At 41.9% G+C, this 14,861-nt stretch overlaps 1 protein-coding gene across 2 annotated transcripts in view; it reads left to right on the top strand.

Annotated features, from left to right (window-relative positions):
* The window catches only part of LOC138672203 (cytokine receptor-like factor 2), a 148,098-nt gene that overhangs the window by 90,756 nt on the left and 42,481 nt on the right, over window positions 1-14,861 (top strand). For both annotated transcript variants that reach the window (XM_069760203.1, XM_069760204.1), the window contains exons 3-5: window positions 4,783-4,972; window positions 5,055-5,172; window positions 13,063-13,147. In XM_069760203.1, coding sequence (XP_069616304.1) covers window positions 4,783-4,972; window positions 5,055-5,172; window positions 13,063-13,147 — 393 coding nt within the window. The remainder of the gene's footprint in view (window positions 1-4,782; window positions 4,973-5,054; window positions 5,173-13,062; window positions 13,148-14,861) is intronic.

Below are 14,861 nucleotides of genomic sequence, written 5' to 3'. Positions count from 1 at the left end.
TAATCCAGGTTCCCCAACCATCATGATCTCTGCCTCCTCTTCTACCTTGCAGTGGGCGCTGTGATGTACCATTCAGTGATATCATTGTACCACCTTATGTCCCTGGGGGTCACAATGCATTTTTTTTCAAACTGTGCCCCCTTTAGGTAGGCAAGAAGTAGAGCCCTAGGTGGGTGCCTACCTGTCGTCTGACCCTGCTGTTTACACCGTCTCAGACATCTTTGATGAAACATGAAACTTATTATCATACTTGCTGAAGAGCCTGGCGTTGCCCGGGCATAGTAACTAACTGTGGCTAGTTATAACAAATTATAATGATTATATTGCATATAAAAACATTTCACATCATAAATTCAACACTACAGATTTGCAACACAAATTAACTAAATGATTGCTCAAGTATTGATATTATTTTATTTTCAACTCATTCAAGAGCCTTTTGATAAACAACATTTTTGGTTTTTCCTTCCGGTGCAAAGATGTACAGATTTTTGGCAGTTTCAACTCTTGAACATGTCCCTGTTGAACATAGCAATGCTCACTTACACAGCATTTTTCTGCAGCACAGATTTTCTCCTTTAGGCTATATTCACACTTTGCGGATTTTGCTGCGGATCCGCAGCGGATTTGACCGCTGCGGATCCGCAGCAGTTTCCCATGAGTTTACATTTCAATGTAAACCTATGGGAAACAAAAAACGCTGTGCACATGCTGCAGAAAAATCCGCGCGGAAACGCTGCGGATTACATTCCGCAGCATGTCACTTCTTTTCTGCGGATTTTCAGCTGCTCCAATAGAAAACTGCAGTTGAAAATCCGCAGAAGAAAACGCAGTAAAAACCGCGATAAATCCGCAGTAAAAACCGCGATGGGTTTTCACTGCGGATTTTGCAATTCCGCTGCGGAAAAATCCGCAGTGGAATCTGCAAAGTGTGCACATAGCCTTATAGTCGCCTCCTCCGGCTGCACCTCACACTCCTCTTCCATATACAATTGGAAATACTTGATCCCGAGAGAAATTGCACTAATTGCAATACAGTGTATCGTATACACAGCCTACTTCTTCTGCAGCGCCACACTTTTCTCCTTTAGACCTCATTCACACGTTATCTGGTCAGTATTTTTAACTCAGTATTTGTAAGCTAAAACATGGAGTAAAACAATCAGAGGAAAAGTGTATTAGGAACACGCCACCACTTCTGTATTTTTCTCCCGCTCATGGTTTTGGCTTATAAATACTGAGGTAAAATACTGACCAAATACTGAACGTGTGAATGTGGCCTTAATCACAGCCTCCATCTGCAGCACCTCTTCTCTATACACAGCCTCCTAATTTTTTTTTTAATTCTGTGGAAGCATGGTTGAAAAGCAATGTTGACTTTCATATGTTCATTTTCAAAGATTTTTTTTAATTTTTACTTTTGTCAGATTCAAGTTATTTCTGTGACTATTGTGGGTTTTTCTGTCATTAAGTGAGGAGTACCAACAATTGTGACCACGTGTGTATACTCTAAAAAATAACAACAAACTAAATTATTTAGGTCTTTCATCATACTAACATACAAATATGTTACGTTTACGCTGCTAGGTTTAGATAGGGGCGGGACAGGTCTCATGAATTTTTTGGAACTCTGGGAGAACCGTTACTCAGGGCGACCATGTATTGCAGCTTCCTCAGGCACAAGATGGATCCACTAGCTTACACGGATACAATTGATAGGGTCCCCATGAACAGATGAACAGTGTAGTTTAATGTCACAGCACATTCAGTACAATTCAAGTCTCTTAAGCACAGGCTTCATAAACAGTACAGCTGCTTCTTAGAGGCATATTGACTAACAGTCTATTTTGATAGCACAGTTCAGCACAGATCAAGACTCTTTACAAAAGCACAGCAGTATACAGCATTCCTCCCAGCACAGTGTAATGGAGGAGGGGGGAGGGTTTGCTGAGGGAGATTAACTCTGTGACACAATTTCTTCCAATAACTATCTTCCTGCACCTGACAGACTTTCTCAACTAGCAGTACAGGGATTAGCTCAGCTCCACTTTGTAATGGAATCCTGTGTCCCTATGGTTTACTTGCCTGAATGTTTGTGAGACAGATCACAGACACACACCACTGATCCCTTAAGGTACTGTCACACTAAGCGACGCTGCAGCGATACCGACAACGATCCGGATCGCTGCAGCATCGCTGTTTGGTCGCTGGAGAGCTGTCACACAGACAGCTCTCCAGCGACCAACGATCCCGAAGTCCCCGGGTAACCAGGGTAAACATCGGGTTACTAAGCGCAGGGCCGCGCTTAGTAACCCGATGTTTACCATGGTTACCATCGTTAAAGTAAAAAAAACAACCACTACATACTTACCTACCGCTGTCTGTCCCCGGCGCTCTGCTTCTCTGCCCTGTGTAAGCACAGCGGCCGGAAAGCAGAGCGGTGACGTCACCGCTCTGCTTTCCGGCTGCCCGGCGCTCACAGCCAGTACAGAGAAGCACAGCGCCGGGGACAGACAGCGGTAGGTAAGTATGTAGTGGTTGTTTTTTTTACTTTAACGATGGTAACCAGGGTAAACATCGGGTTACTAAGCGCGGCCCTGCGCTTAGTAACCCGATGTTTACCCTGGTTACCAGCGAAGACATCGCTGAATCGGCATCACACACGCCGATTCAGCGATGTCAGCGGGAGAGCCAGCGACGAAATAAAGTCCTGGCCTTTCTGCCCCGACCAACGATATCACAGCAGGGGCCTAATCGCTGCTGCGTGTCACAGTGGACGATATCGCTAGCCAGGACGCTGCAATGTCACGGATCGCTAGCGATATCATCCAGTGTGACGGTACCTTTAGGCTGTTGCCAGAACAGTAAACAAGTTCTCCACAGCCCCATGGGGCTCTAACCACTCCCTGTCTCCTGTGACTGTGTTAACTCCTCTAGTTGCTGGATGCTTTTGAAGCAACAGCAGTTAGCATTATTTCTGCATGTCACAAATAGATATGAAATAAAAAGGGAAAAAAAATTGTAAGTAAAAAAAGATATCCCTGAAAATTTCATCTTGTTTTGCAAATTGCAATCTTTCGCACAGCTCTGTCAGCGGAAAAATAAAATAGCGCACTAGAACTATTGCAAAAAATAGTTTTAGTGTGTGAAAGAAGCAATACTTAAAAAAATATAAATCTGTAATTCCTGACCTGAAGAATAAATCTGTCTTATCACTTATGTCGCACGATGAACGGTGTAAAAAAAATTTTTTTTTACAATAGAAGCAATTTTTTTGTTCATTTTGCCTACCAAAAACCAGTACACCAGTACAAGGCTTGGTTAATTTTCATTGTTCAACCTTGGAGTACAAATCCAAGACATACTTTTTGCAGAAAAATTGTAATTGACCGTGTTTTTGTGAATGCCTAAACAGATGGGACACCAATGGAACACAGGGCAGACAGAATCCAAAGTGATTCAATCTGCCTCATTATAGTGAGTGGTTCCATTGTGGGCTTAGTTATTTTAAGGATTTAGACAGAAACCCCAATGTAAGCACTTGGCGTAGAACAAAGGATAAATGTGAACCGAACCTTTTACTGAAAACAATTGAAAAATGTTATGTACTACAAAATGTTACCAATAAAAACTTAAAATCAATCAACAGAAAAGCAAACCCATCTCAGGTCCATCATCTGTCAAGGGAAAAATAGTGTGCTTCCACATTACTGGCAGCACAAATGCTCTGGAAAAGTGACATGACTCGCCCTCACCCCACTCCAAATAAAAGAATCCAGTGGAATCTGTGCTCCCAAATTGAAATTTCCCGCTTCCTGCTGAGCCCCACAGTGTATCCAGCCTGCAGATAGTATAAAGCTGGCATAATTACAATTTTCACTCTGCAACATCAAGTCCATTCCATTTTCTGTAAAACAGTCGTGAGACCAAAGTAGTTACATCATTGATGAATTCAATGTGGGGTGTAATTCCCAAAATATTGGCCATTCTACTTAAATGCATATATTTTGACCTAAGAATCATTTTTGTGGTACCATTACAAATTTTGTACGGTTTTGCTTTTATAGACTTTTTTGTTTCACTGCAGATTCAACCTTTATGTAGTCTGTAGCCATAAATCAGGAACTCAGAAAAAGACAGATAAAAAACAGTTTAAAACCTTGTTATTAGAATTTAATTCTATGACAGACTGTAAAGGAAAGCAAACTTTTCAGGCTAATGACTAGTGATGAGCGAGTGTGCTCCGATAATGTGTTATCCGAACATGCTCATGTGTTATCCAAGCATCTTGGGCCTGCTTGGATAATAATTTTGAGTCACTGCGGCTGCTGTTTTACGGGGGTAGACAATGGCAACACATGCTGCATTGCCTAACAAACAGGCAATCCCTGCATGTGTTGCGACTGCCTTCCAAAGGAAAACAGCAGCTGCAGGGACTCGAAAATATTATGCTAGTACAGCCAAGGTACTCGGATAACACGAGGGCATGCTTGGATAACAGCTTATCCAAGCACATTTGCTGATCACTACTAATGACCTAAAAAAGTCATGAAGCTGAACTGTCAGTCTTCAGGAGTGCACCTTCTCCAAGCAATCAAGAAGCCGGGAGGCTGGGGAGTGGTGTACTTCTGGAGAAAGAAGATTTAAATAACGCTTTAATATATACATGCTACCTATTTAAATTCATTCATGCGTCCGTAATACGCTGCTTTGCATGTCAATAGTTTTGTACTTTTTGTACACATTTTAATCACAATATATTGTTGCTTCACCCATTGCTAGAAAAGTTCGACATCTTCAGAATGTTCCGAAATGGGCTCATTATTGCACTGCAAGTTTTCCAATCCAAACTTGGATCCAGAGAAGTGTTTCCATGCGCAGTTGAAGTTTGAAACAGATATAGACTGTACAATTTATTTATATGAAAGTGAGTGGAGCAATAGTATCTTCATAAAGAACGTCACTTTAGTAGGTATGAAACGTCATATCTGTACCATTGCGTCTAGTTCATTCTGAATATATACAACGTTTATAATTTCTTTCCTCTTCACTAGAATCATGTGAACCCACAGTGTTTGAAGTGCAAGACTCGCGCTTCTTCATCATTTTATTTTCCGCAGTGTCCACACTGATCATATTTGTTATAGTCTTTCTCAGGTGTAATATGGAAAGGTATGTGAATTTATAATCACTAGTAGAATAAAGATATAGTTTGTAAATATCTTATAAGGTGGATCTTGCTATTACTCATATTCACTCTGGATAGAAGCAGTCCATGATGATGATTTTTTATTTAAAAAATAATTTTGTACTATATTTTTATATTTGTCTAGTTATTGTTCATCATTCTCATTAAGTATATTTTACAAGCTGACTTAAATACAATACTTGCACTATACCTGTTACTTGTACAATGCGTGAGAAAATTACTTTTCAGTCATATGTAAATTTGGGAAATATAGTGCACTCTTGACATGGTTAAATGTTATGTGCACCATTACACCGTTACTCCTCCTCATTTGCCTATTGAGGCCTTCCCCTTCTTCTAATTGACAGTGCTCACTTTCTAGAGAGAGCACTGCCTTAGTTCATCCGGCGAGCATGCACATGCACACTGCCTATGCCCAGCCATGCATGTACACAGTGGTCGGGCGAGTTCTCCTCTTTGTCTTCTTTCTGCTAATGCTGCTGGCTACACTAATGCCTCTCTGAAGCTGCTGGCTACATTTCCATGTGTATTTGTGCAGCGAGCGGCATCAGGAGAAAGAAGACAGGGAGGAGAATGGCCCATCCAGTGTGCACTCACATGGCTGGCAACAGGTAGAGTGCATATGCACACACTGTGATAGCATTCAGACAGTGCTCGCTCTAGGGAATGAACACTGTCAATTAGGAGCAGGGGAAAGCCCAATATGCAAATGAGGAGGTGCAAAAGTGCACCAAACTCTTGACCACACCAAAATTGCTCTGAAGCCTCCTCATTTGCAAACAAATTAAAAATTATTTTCTCAGGCACTGTATTAGAAGCAAGTATAGTGCTATATATGGTATTTATAAGGGATAAATTGCCTACAACACTTTATAGCTCATGTATTTAGCTGTGTTATTAGAGCCTCTTTCACACGTCCGTGTATCCAGTATGTGTGGTCACAGTTTTCACACGAACCGGAGACACTTAGACATATAGACCCACTGTCTGTGCACATGGCAGTGTGTTTCCACAGACAGTATGTATGTGGGTAAAACATGCTGACAAGTCAGTTTTTAACCATCAGCACGGGTCACAAAATGTCTTGCTCACGTTTACACGCATGACACACATGGATGTCATCCATGTGACATGCAGCGGCACCAGAGAAGATGCGGTACAGTAAGTGCAATTCCCCAGTGCCGGGTGCTGAAGACGGCTGTCATCATCCTCCCCTGTCCTGAAGAGATTTATGTAACTAGAATGAACACTCATTTCCATCAGATGATACTGACATGAGACAATGAGAAATAGAACAAGATGGGGAAAATCAAAAACTTGACTTGAATGAAGCTAAAGCTGTTGATGTGCTGAGTGAAGACTATGTTGAAAGTGAAGATTAAAAATTGAAGAAACACCCCAAAACAACAATGGGATGGAGAAGGCCACATTCACTGTAACTAGTGAAGAGTAGAGGGTCAGAGCAGTTCAGTTGAAGAGTGTCTGGCAGCGCATTAGTGGAAGAGGATGACCTATGCACACTGGAAGTGAATGGTGAGTCAGTGTCTGTGGCCATTTTCTCAAGACTCAAGTCCAGAGAGAAAAATTTAAAAACAGTGGGACTCTTACACAGGTAAAACCTATGTACCAAGTGCAAAGGCTGCCAAAAATTAGAAGGAGATACTGCAATACCCCCCTGGAATACACATATGGGAGGACCTCAAAAAGCATTTTTTTTCCCATTACTAAGGAGTGGGACTCCTAGACTGGTAAAGCGCATGCACTATGTGCAAGAGCTTCCAGAAATTAGGAGGCAATACAATACACCCTGGAAGACATGGAGATGAGGGTCTCAGGAAACATTTTTTTACCATTTGGAAGGAGTGGGACTCCTAGGCTGGAAAAGCCTTTGCAGTAGGTGCAAGGGATGAAAAAAATTTACTCCTGGAGAATATATATATAACCGGTTACGGCCATTATCTCACATGACCATGCCTGGTTGTAGGTTCAGCGGTGAGAGCCCCAGATCTGTCTGGTCTGTTAGACCTTTCAACAACTCTGCGGCAGTGTGCTGTTTGTCACCTGAAGAAATGAGTTTCAGCAGAGCCTGTTGCTTCTTCACGAGGCAGTGATGCAGGACTTCCAGCTTGTGACTGATATGGATAACAATTCGAAAATGGAGGATTGTGAGGAATAGGTGGTACAAGACCTAGTGTAGGAGATGGTGGAAACCCTGATGGAACTTGATCCATCAATTCTTAGTGCTGATAGCATATGTGCTGTCCCAGGGTACGACTCGTTCCCGGCTTCCACTAAGTTCACCCAGTGTGCCGTGAGGGAAAAGTAACATCCCTTGCCACAAGCACTTGTTCACGTGTTGGAGGTTAAGTGGACCTTCTCAGAAACTGCATTAGTCAGGGCATGGGTGATGTTATGGCACACGTGCTTGTGTAAGGTGCGGATGGCACAATGGGAGAAATAATAGCGGTTGGGGAATGAGAACGGTGGGATGGCCACTGCCATAAGGTTGCAGAAAGTCTCAGTGTCCACAAGTCTAAATGGCAACATTTCCGCAGCGAGCAGTCTGGAAATGTGGCTCTTTAGTGTCTGGGCCTCTGGGTGGGTGGATGTGTATTAACGCTTGTGTTCCAAGGCCCAGGGTAGGGACAGTAGAACGCTGCACTGGGACAAGGAAGTGGATGTGGCTGTTGGTGGTGCTTGCGAATGTCCAACAACAAGTGCAGGGCAGGAGGCATCAGCCGCATCCTAAACAGGAGATTGGCAAGCTTGTAGGACATGGGAAGAGGCAGTGGTGTCTCTCAAAGACATTGATTGTTGACCCAGGCGTCTGACCCACCTATTTGGTGCTTGGATGACATGTGGTTGAGCATGCTCGTGTTGGTCAGGCTGGTAGTGGTCAGGCCTTTGATGATCTTGGTATGTCACAGGTTGCAAATGACCGTTTTCCTGTCATCCGCATTTTCTGTAAAAAAGCACCAGACTGGGGACACTTAACCCTTGTCCTGGGATTTTGCCATGTGTGGATGCTCAGAGGCATAGTTGCCTGCCTTCTCCCTCTGGTCACCCCACTGCCTCTGCCTGCATTTTGCGGTGCTGCAGATCCCTCCATCTCTGTGTTGCTGGACTCACTCTGCATGGCACTTTCCCAGATTGTGTGAGTAACTTCATTGTCCGCCACCTCTGAACTCTGGTCCTGACTTGTTGACTTTGCAATATCACTTGTTGGCAACTGTGTCTCATCATCTTCCACCTTTTGAGACACTAATTGCAGTCCCCCATCATCTTTTACTGACGGTGGTTGCTCAAATATTTGGGCATCACTACACATGAGATCCTGATGACCCGTTTGAAACATGCTGAGCGAGAGGCCAGAAGAAGCAGTAAAAGGAAATGCAAACACTCAGAGTGACTAAGTGTGGGATCACTTGTCTCCTGGGAATTGCCATAATATTAGGAAAGAAGATCAGAGTAGGAATTATGTGGTCCAGACTCTTGGCTAGTGAGACTGAAGACAGGGTGGTGCTGGGAAACAGACTGGAAGCATTATCTGCAAGCCAACAGAACACTTGTTCGCACTATTCTAGTTTCCAGATTGGTGTCCGTGTACCCCTGCAAAGTGTAACAGGAAGCTCTCGTGGATGAGCATGTTTACTATGCTTCTGTAGCAGGCATACTTTCACTTGACCCATGGCCTCGGCCTCAGCGTGCACCATGAGCAGCACAACATGTCCATTTCTAATCTCTTACCGCAAGCCTTGCGCATATTAAATTATATATGCAGCCAAAATCGGTATTATTATATGGACCATAATAGATTACATGTAGGTCTGATAAGAATTTTTGGTATTAGATTTCAGCAGCAAGGACTGTAAGGCAATATTGACTCTGCCTAGAGGAATCTAATGTTGCTTTTCCCTTCTCCAGTAACTATTCCTACGCTAAATGCAGATAAGAGAGGTAATAGCATAGATATAGGCCTGATAAGAAGTTTTTATATTAGGTTTCAGCGGCAAGGACTGTAAGGCAATATAAACCTTGACTGTAGGCCTGTAATGCACTACTATCCCTTATCCAACAACTCTCCCTACTCTGTTTCCGGGATATAGTGTTGCAAACATCGCGTCACTGGGTCTTATATAGACTCAATGACGAGATGCAGCCGGCCAGTCACAGTAATGCCAGTAGCCAACATGGCTACAGTATTACCGGAAATGGTAGGCAATCCCCACGTTTAGTGGCTGAAAAAAAGCTGTGAAACATATGGGGCGGGGGGACTCAAGCATGTGCACGAGCACCAGGGATACTCAATCGAGTACTGAGCTTGCCGAGGAATCCTGGTGCCCAATCAAATATCGAGCAATGATGAGCACACTCGCTCCACCCACACTAAATATAATTAATATTTATTAAAGGGATTAAATATATTCTTGTCTGCATACTATGGTTCTAGAGGCTTTAATAGCAGAGCAACTGGGGGTCAATTCATTTAGCAACATATTTTTAACTAAATATATTCTTTAAATTGGCTGTCTCTGTGCTCATGATATTCTTACTTTTATTACTCCTTGTTTTTTCCTTTGAAATGAATAGAAGGCTATAATAAGCCATGTCTTTTCTGCCCAAGCATATATAAATGTATTTTTACTTTATATACAGGCGCTTCTCACAAAATTGTGATATCATCAAAAAGTTAATTTATTTCAGTTCTTCAATACAAAAAGTTAATCTCTTATATTATATAGAGTCATTATAAACAGAGTGATCTATTTCAAGCAGTTATTTCTGTTAATGTTGATGATTATGGCTTACAGCCAATGAAAACCCAAAAGTCATTATGTCAGTAAATTAGAATAATTAAGAAAAAACACCTGCAAATGCTTCCTAAACATTTAAAAAGGTACCATAGTCTGTTTCAGAAGGCTCCACAATCATGGGGAAGATTGCTGTCTTGACAGATGTCATTGACACACTCTACAAGGAGAGAAAGCCACAAAAGGTCATTGATAAAGAAGCTGGCTGTTCACAGAGTGCTGTATCCAAGCATATTAATGGAACGTTGAGTGGAAGGAAAAAGTGTGGTGGAAAAAGATGCACAAGCAACGAGGATAACTGCAGCCTTGGACATGAGCTACAAGTGTCGCATTCCTTGTGTCAAGCCACTCATGACCAATAGACAATGCCAGAAGCGTCTTATCTGGGTCATGGAGAAAAAAAACTGGACTGTTGTTCAGTGGTCCAAGGTGTTGTTTTCAGATGAAAGTAAATTTTACATTTAATTTGGAAATCAAGGTCCCAGAGTCTGGAGGAAGAGTAAAGAGGCACACAATGCATGCTGCTTGAGGGGTAGTGTGAAGTTTCCACAATCAGTGATGGTTTCACGAGCCAAGTCATCTGCTGGTGTAGGTCCTCTGTGTTTTATCAAGACCAAAGTCAGCGCAGCCGTCTACCAGGAAATTTAGAGCACTTCATGCTTCCCTCTGCCGCTTTTTGGAGATGGAAATTTCATTCTCCAGCAGGACTTGGCACCTGTCCACTCTTCCAAAAGTACCAATACCTGGATTAGAAACTACAGTATCACTGTGCATGATCTGCCAGCTATTGTCAAGAGGAAGATGAGAGACACCAGGCCCAACAATGCAGACAAGCTGAAGGATGCTATCAAAGCAACCTAGGCTTCCATAACACCTCAGCAGTGCTACAGGCTGATCGCCTCCATGCCACGCTGCATTGATGCAGTAATTGATGCAAAAGAAGCCCCGACCAAGTATTGAGTGCATTTACTGAATATACATTTCAGTAGGACAACATTTTGGATTTTAAAATATTTTTTCAAGCTGGTGTTATAATGTATTCTAATTTACTGAGATAATGACTTTTGGTTTTCATTGGCCGTAAGACATAATCATCAACATTAACAGAAATAAATAATTGAAATAGATCACTCTGTTTGTAATGAGTGTATATAATATATGAGTTTCACTTTTTGTATTGAAGATCTGAAATAAATTAACTTTTTGATGATATTCTAATTTTGTGAGAAGCACCTGTAGAAAATCTTGTGCTGTCAATGAGAGAGAAATCAAGCTATACAGAGGTGAATGGATTAATATACACAAAAATGGTGTAAAATGTCAAGAAATGAGGAAGTGAAAAAGACACTTTGACTCTAGGCTTCAAGACATAGACAAAATTGAAATAGACAAAATTGAATTAGCCATTTTTTAACGTGCTACTTTTTTTTATAAACTGTGTCAGGACCTCAAACACTAAATTTTAAAAATGTATTTATATTTAAATTGTACAGACATTGATGATCCATAATAATAAACCACTGAGGCCACCAACATAGGAAGGTGCTGAATATGGTTTCCAACCACATAGCCAGGACACAATGGGCCTTTTTAGCAACGAATGTTGGCAGATTTAAAACCACAGCTCCCACAGACAATATTGTGCACTCTCTAGTTCATGCCACACTCTCCTCTCAGCCCACCCAATCTGCTCAAGTTATAATCTACCTTCACCACAAAGCCTGAATGCCGACACAATACTACAGGTACGACCAGAGGCTTACAATTGCATACAATGACTGCCTGTTCACAGGAATCATCATTATCGGCCTTAAAGTTGCAGCATGTGTATAAAAAACATTGTAATGGCATACTGCACATAACAAAATAGCAATGCAACATTGGCATGTAACACATCAAGCTAGTAGTGTCCAGGTAAGTGACTGGTATTTATTTTTCTCACTTATACAGCGCCATTAATTCCACAGCGCTTTACAGACATTATCAGCACTGTCCCTATTGGGGCTCACAGTATGTCTTTTTGAGTTTGGGAGCAAAACTCATGCAAACACATGGGGAATGTACAAACTCCTTGTAGATTTTGTCCTTGGTGGGATTTGAACCCAGGACCTCAGCGCTGCGATGCTAACCACTGAGCCACCGTTCTGCATATATATATGAACTATTGTGTTTACACGCTGCCATGGAAATGGTGATCCAGTTCCTGCTGTCACTGGAGCAATGGTTTGTACAACTGCCTTACAAACTCCTTTACCCTGCAGTGGTGACAGGCAAAAACCGTGAATACACACCATAATAATACAGAACAACTCAATAGAAGGAAATGAAAAGCAAGGGACTAATACAATTGCACAGGAAAGGAGCCAAGGTCAATAGTAAGGGTACTTTATAGTTTAAATAGGGGGGAGGGGTAGCACTACCCTATTACAAACACATGCTAAGAAGTTGAATATATTAGGTAGGAAGTAAACAGTCATTTCCTGTCTAGTGAGGAAACGAAAAAATGAACAAATATAAGAATCTGGGTGATTCTCAAAAGGGCCTTGTTTTGAAGGCTACGTAACAGTGTCAGAAGATCTGTAAAATTGCACATCTTGTAGGATATTCCCAGGATCTACTGGTTAGTCCCTACCAAAGTGGTACTAGAACAGACAGCCATTAACTGGGTCACCAGTGCCCAAGACATATTAATATGCATTAGGAGCAAAAGCTAGCCCAAAACTCTGTTTCCACATAAGAGCTAACGTACAAAAAAATGTACGAATATGGCAGGAAGGTGTCACAACATACAGTATATGGCATTGCTAGGTGGTCTTAATGTTATGACTATATGGTACAGTAAATCTTAGTTTTACCATTCTTTAGTATCATCCTTAAATAGTACTGAATAGTTTTCTCCATGACATCAGAGATAACACTTAAATACACTACAAAGACAGGAAATCACAGTTTCATTAAAGATTGCACCCATGTCTGGGATAGATAAAAGCTGAAGTGGTTTTCATAATGATTTGTCTGTGTCTGTGGGTGTTCTTTCCACAGAATAAAGAGCTGCATATTTCCAAGAGTACCTGATCCAAAGAATTCATTTCATAACTTATTTGATGGTCACAATGGATACTTTCAGGTAACTATCTACATTATAATTCTGAACTCTAGCTAAACTAAGTCAAATATTTGGATTGTTCCAGGCAATTCAGTATTAAAGAAGGGTGTCACCTCAGAGCTTGCAGCCAGGTAAAGCCCCCGTCTCACACAGCGAGATCGCTAGCGAGATCGCTGCTGAGTCACAAGATTTGTGACGCAACAGCGACCTCAGTAGCGATCTCGCTATGTGTGACACGTAGCAGCGACCAGGCCCCTGCTGTGAGATCGCTGGTCGTGTCGGAATGGCATGGACCATTTTTTGATCGTTGAGGTCCCGCTGGGTAGCACACATCGCTGTGTTTGACACCTTACCAACGACCTCATGACAGGATGTCCCTCATTGAGGTCTGTTAATCGTCATGAAATAGCTGCTATGTGACATCGTTGTACAGGTCGCTACAGGTCGCCGCATCGCTGCTGCGTCGTTGAGGAGATCTCACAGTTTGACATCTCACCAGCGACCACATAGCGACGCAGCAACGATCCCTGACAGGTCGTATCGTTGTCGGGATCGCTTTAGCGTCGCTATGTGTGACGGGGCCTTAAAACCACTGTGCGATCGCCGGTTTACCCTTCTCTTTACCTAATTTTATCCTTATCAATGTACAACTCTGTTACAGCTTTTCTCCTAAACTTAGATGGTGACTCTCCATCCTTCCACTCATTCTTAACATCTCCTCACTACATACAGCCAGTGGCATAACTAAAATCAGATGGGCCCAGGTGCAAAATTTAGATCTGGCCCCTTCCCTCTCCCCCACATGTTGGTCAGATGTATGGGCCCTTGTAGCATTTCAAATCCTATCAGGAGATAGGAGTTGCCCCCCTCCCCATTATGTAGCAATGTCTCCAATAACGTTCTCCTTCATGGGATATCTGTCCCCCATCCTGGGCCCATCCTAGTATACAAACTAGGCTATTGTGGTTCCAGGGGTGCGGATCACTTCTTCTCTTTCATTGCGGTGGATTTATCTATTTGTTGGATCCAGTACGCTCAACGAACACTTAGCCTCATACAGGTGTGTTGCTACACGTATATCATTGTCACTCGCATACTCTATCTCCCATTCTCCCACTGAAGATGTTTTAAGTGTTTTTTCTTCTTCAATAAAGCATGGATTTTCAAGACTGGTGAGTGCCACCTCTGCTTTCTACACATTGGGACTTATAGTACTGTATTTTTCTTGGTGAGCATCCGACGTCTCAGGTTATATGCCTGCAGCAGTATTAAACACCGATCTGACAAACTAGGCTATTGTGGTTCCAGCGGTGCGGATAACTTCTTCTCTTTCATTGCCATCCTAGTATATACAACGGGATGTAAAAATTTTGAGCACACCTGGTCAAAATTACTGCTATTGTGAGTCAGCAAGTTGAATATGAAATGATCTCTAAAAGGCCTAGAGTTAAATATGACACATTTCCTTTGTATTTTAGGCAAAAAGAAATATATATATATATATATATATATATATATATATATATATATACAGTGGGGCAAAAAAGTATTTAGTCAGTCAGCAATAGTGCAAGTTCCACCACTTAAAAAGATGAGAGGCGTCTGTAATTTACATCATAGGTAGACCTCAACTATGGGAGACAAACTGAGAAAAAAAAATCCAGAAAATCACATTGTCTGTTTTTTTATCATTTTTTTTGCATATTATGGTGGAAAATAAGTATTTGGTCAGAAA

Source organism: Ranitomeya imitator, chromosome 3, assembly GCF_032444005.1.
Source record: "Ranitomeya imitator isolate aRanImi1 chromosome 3, aRanImi1.pri, whole genome shotgun sequence".
Classification (NCBI taxonomy): Eukaryota; Metazoa; Chordata; class Amphibia; order Anura; family Dendrobatidae; genus Ranitomeya; species Ranitomeya imitator.
This window is presented reverse-complemented; position numbering and strand designations above follow the sequence as displayed.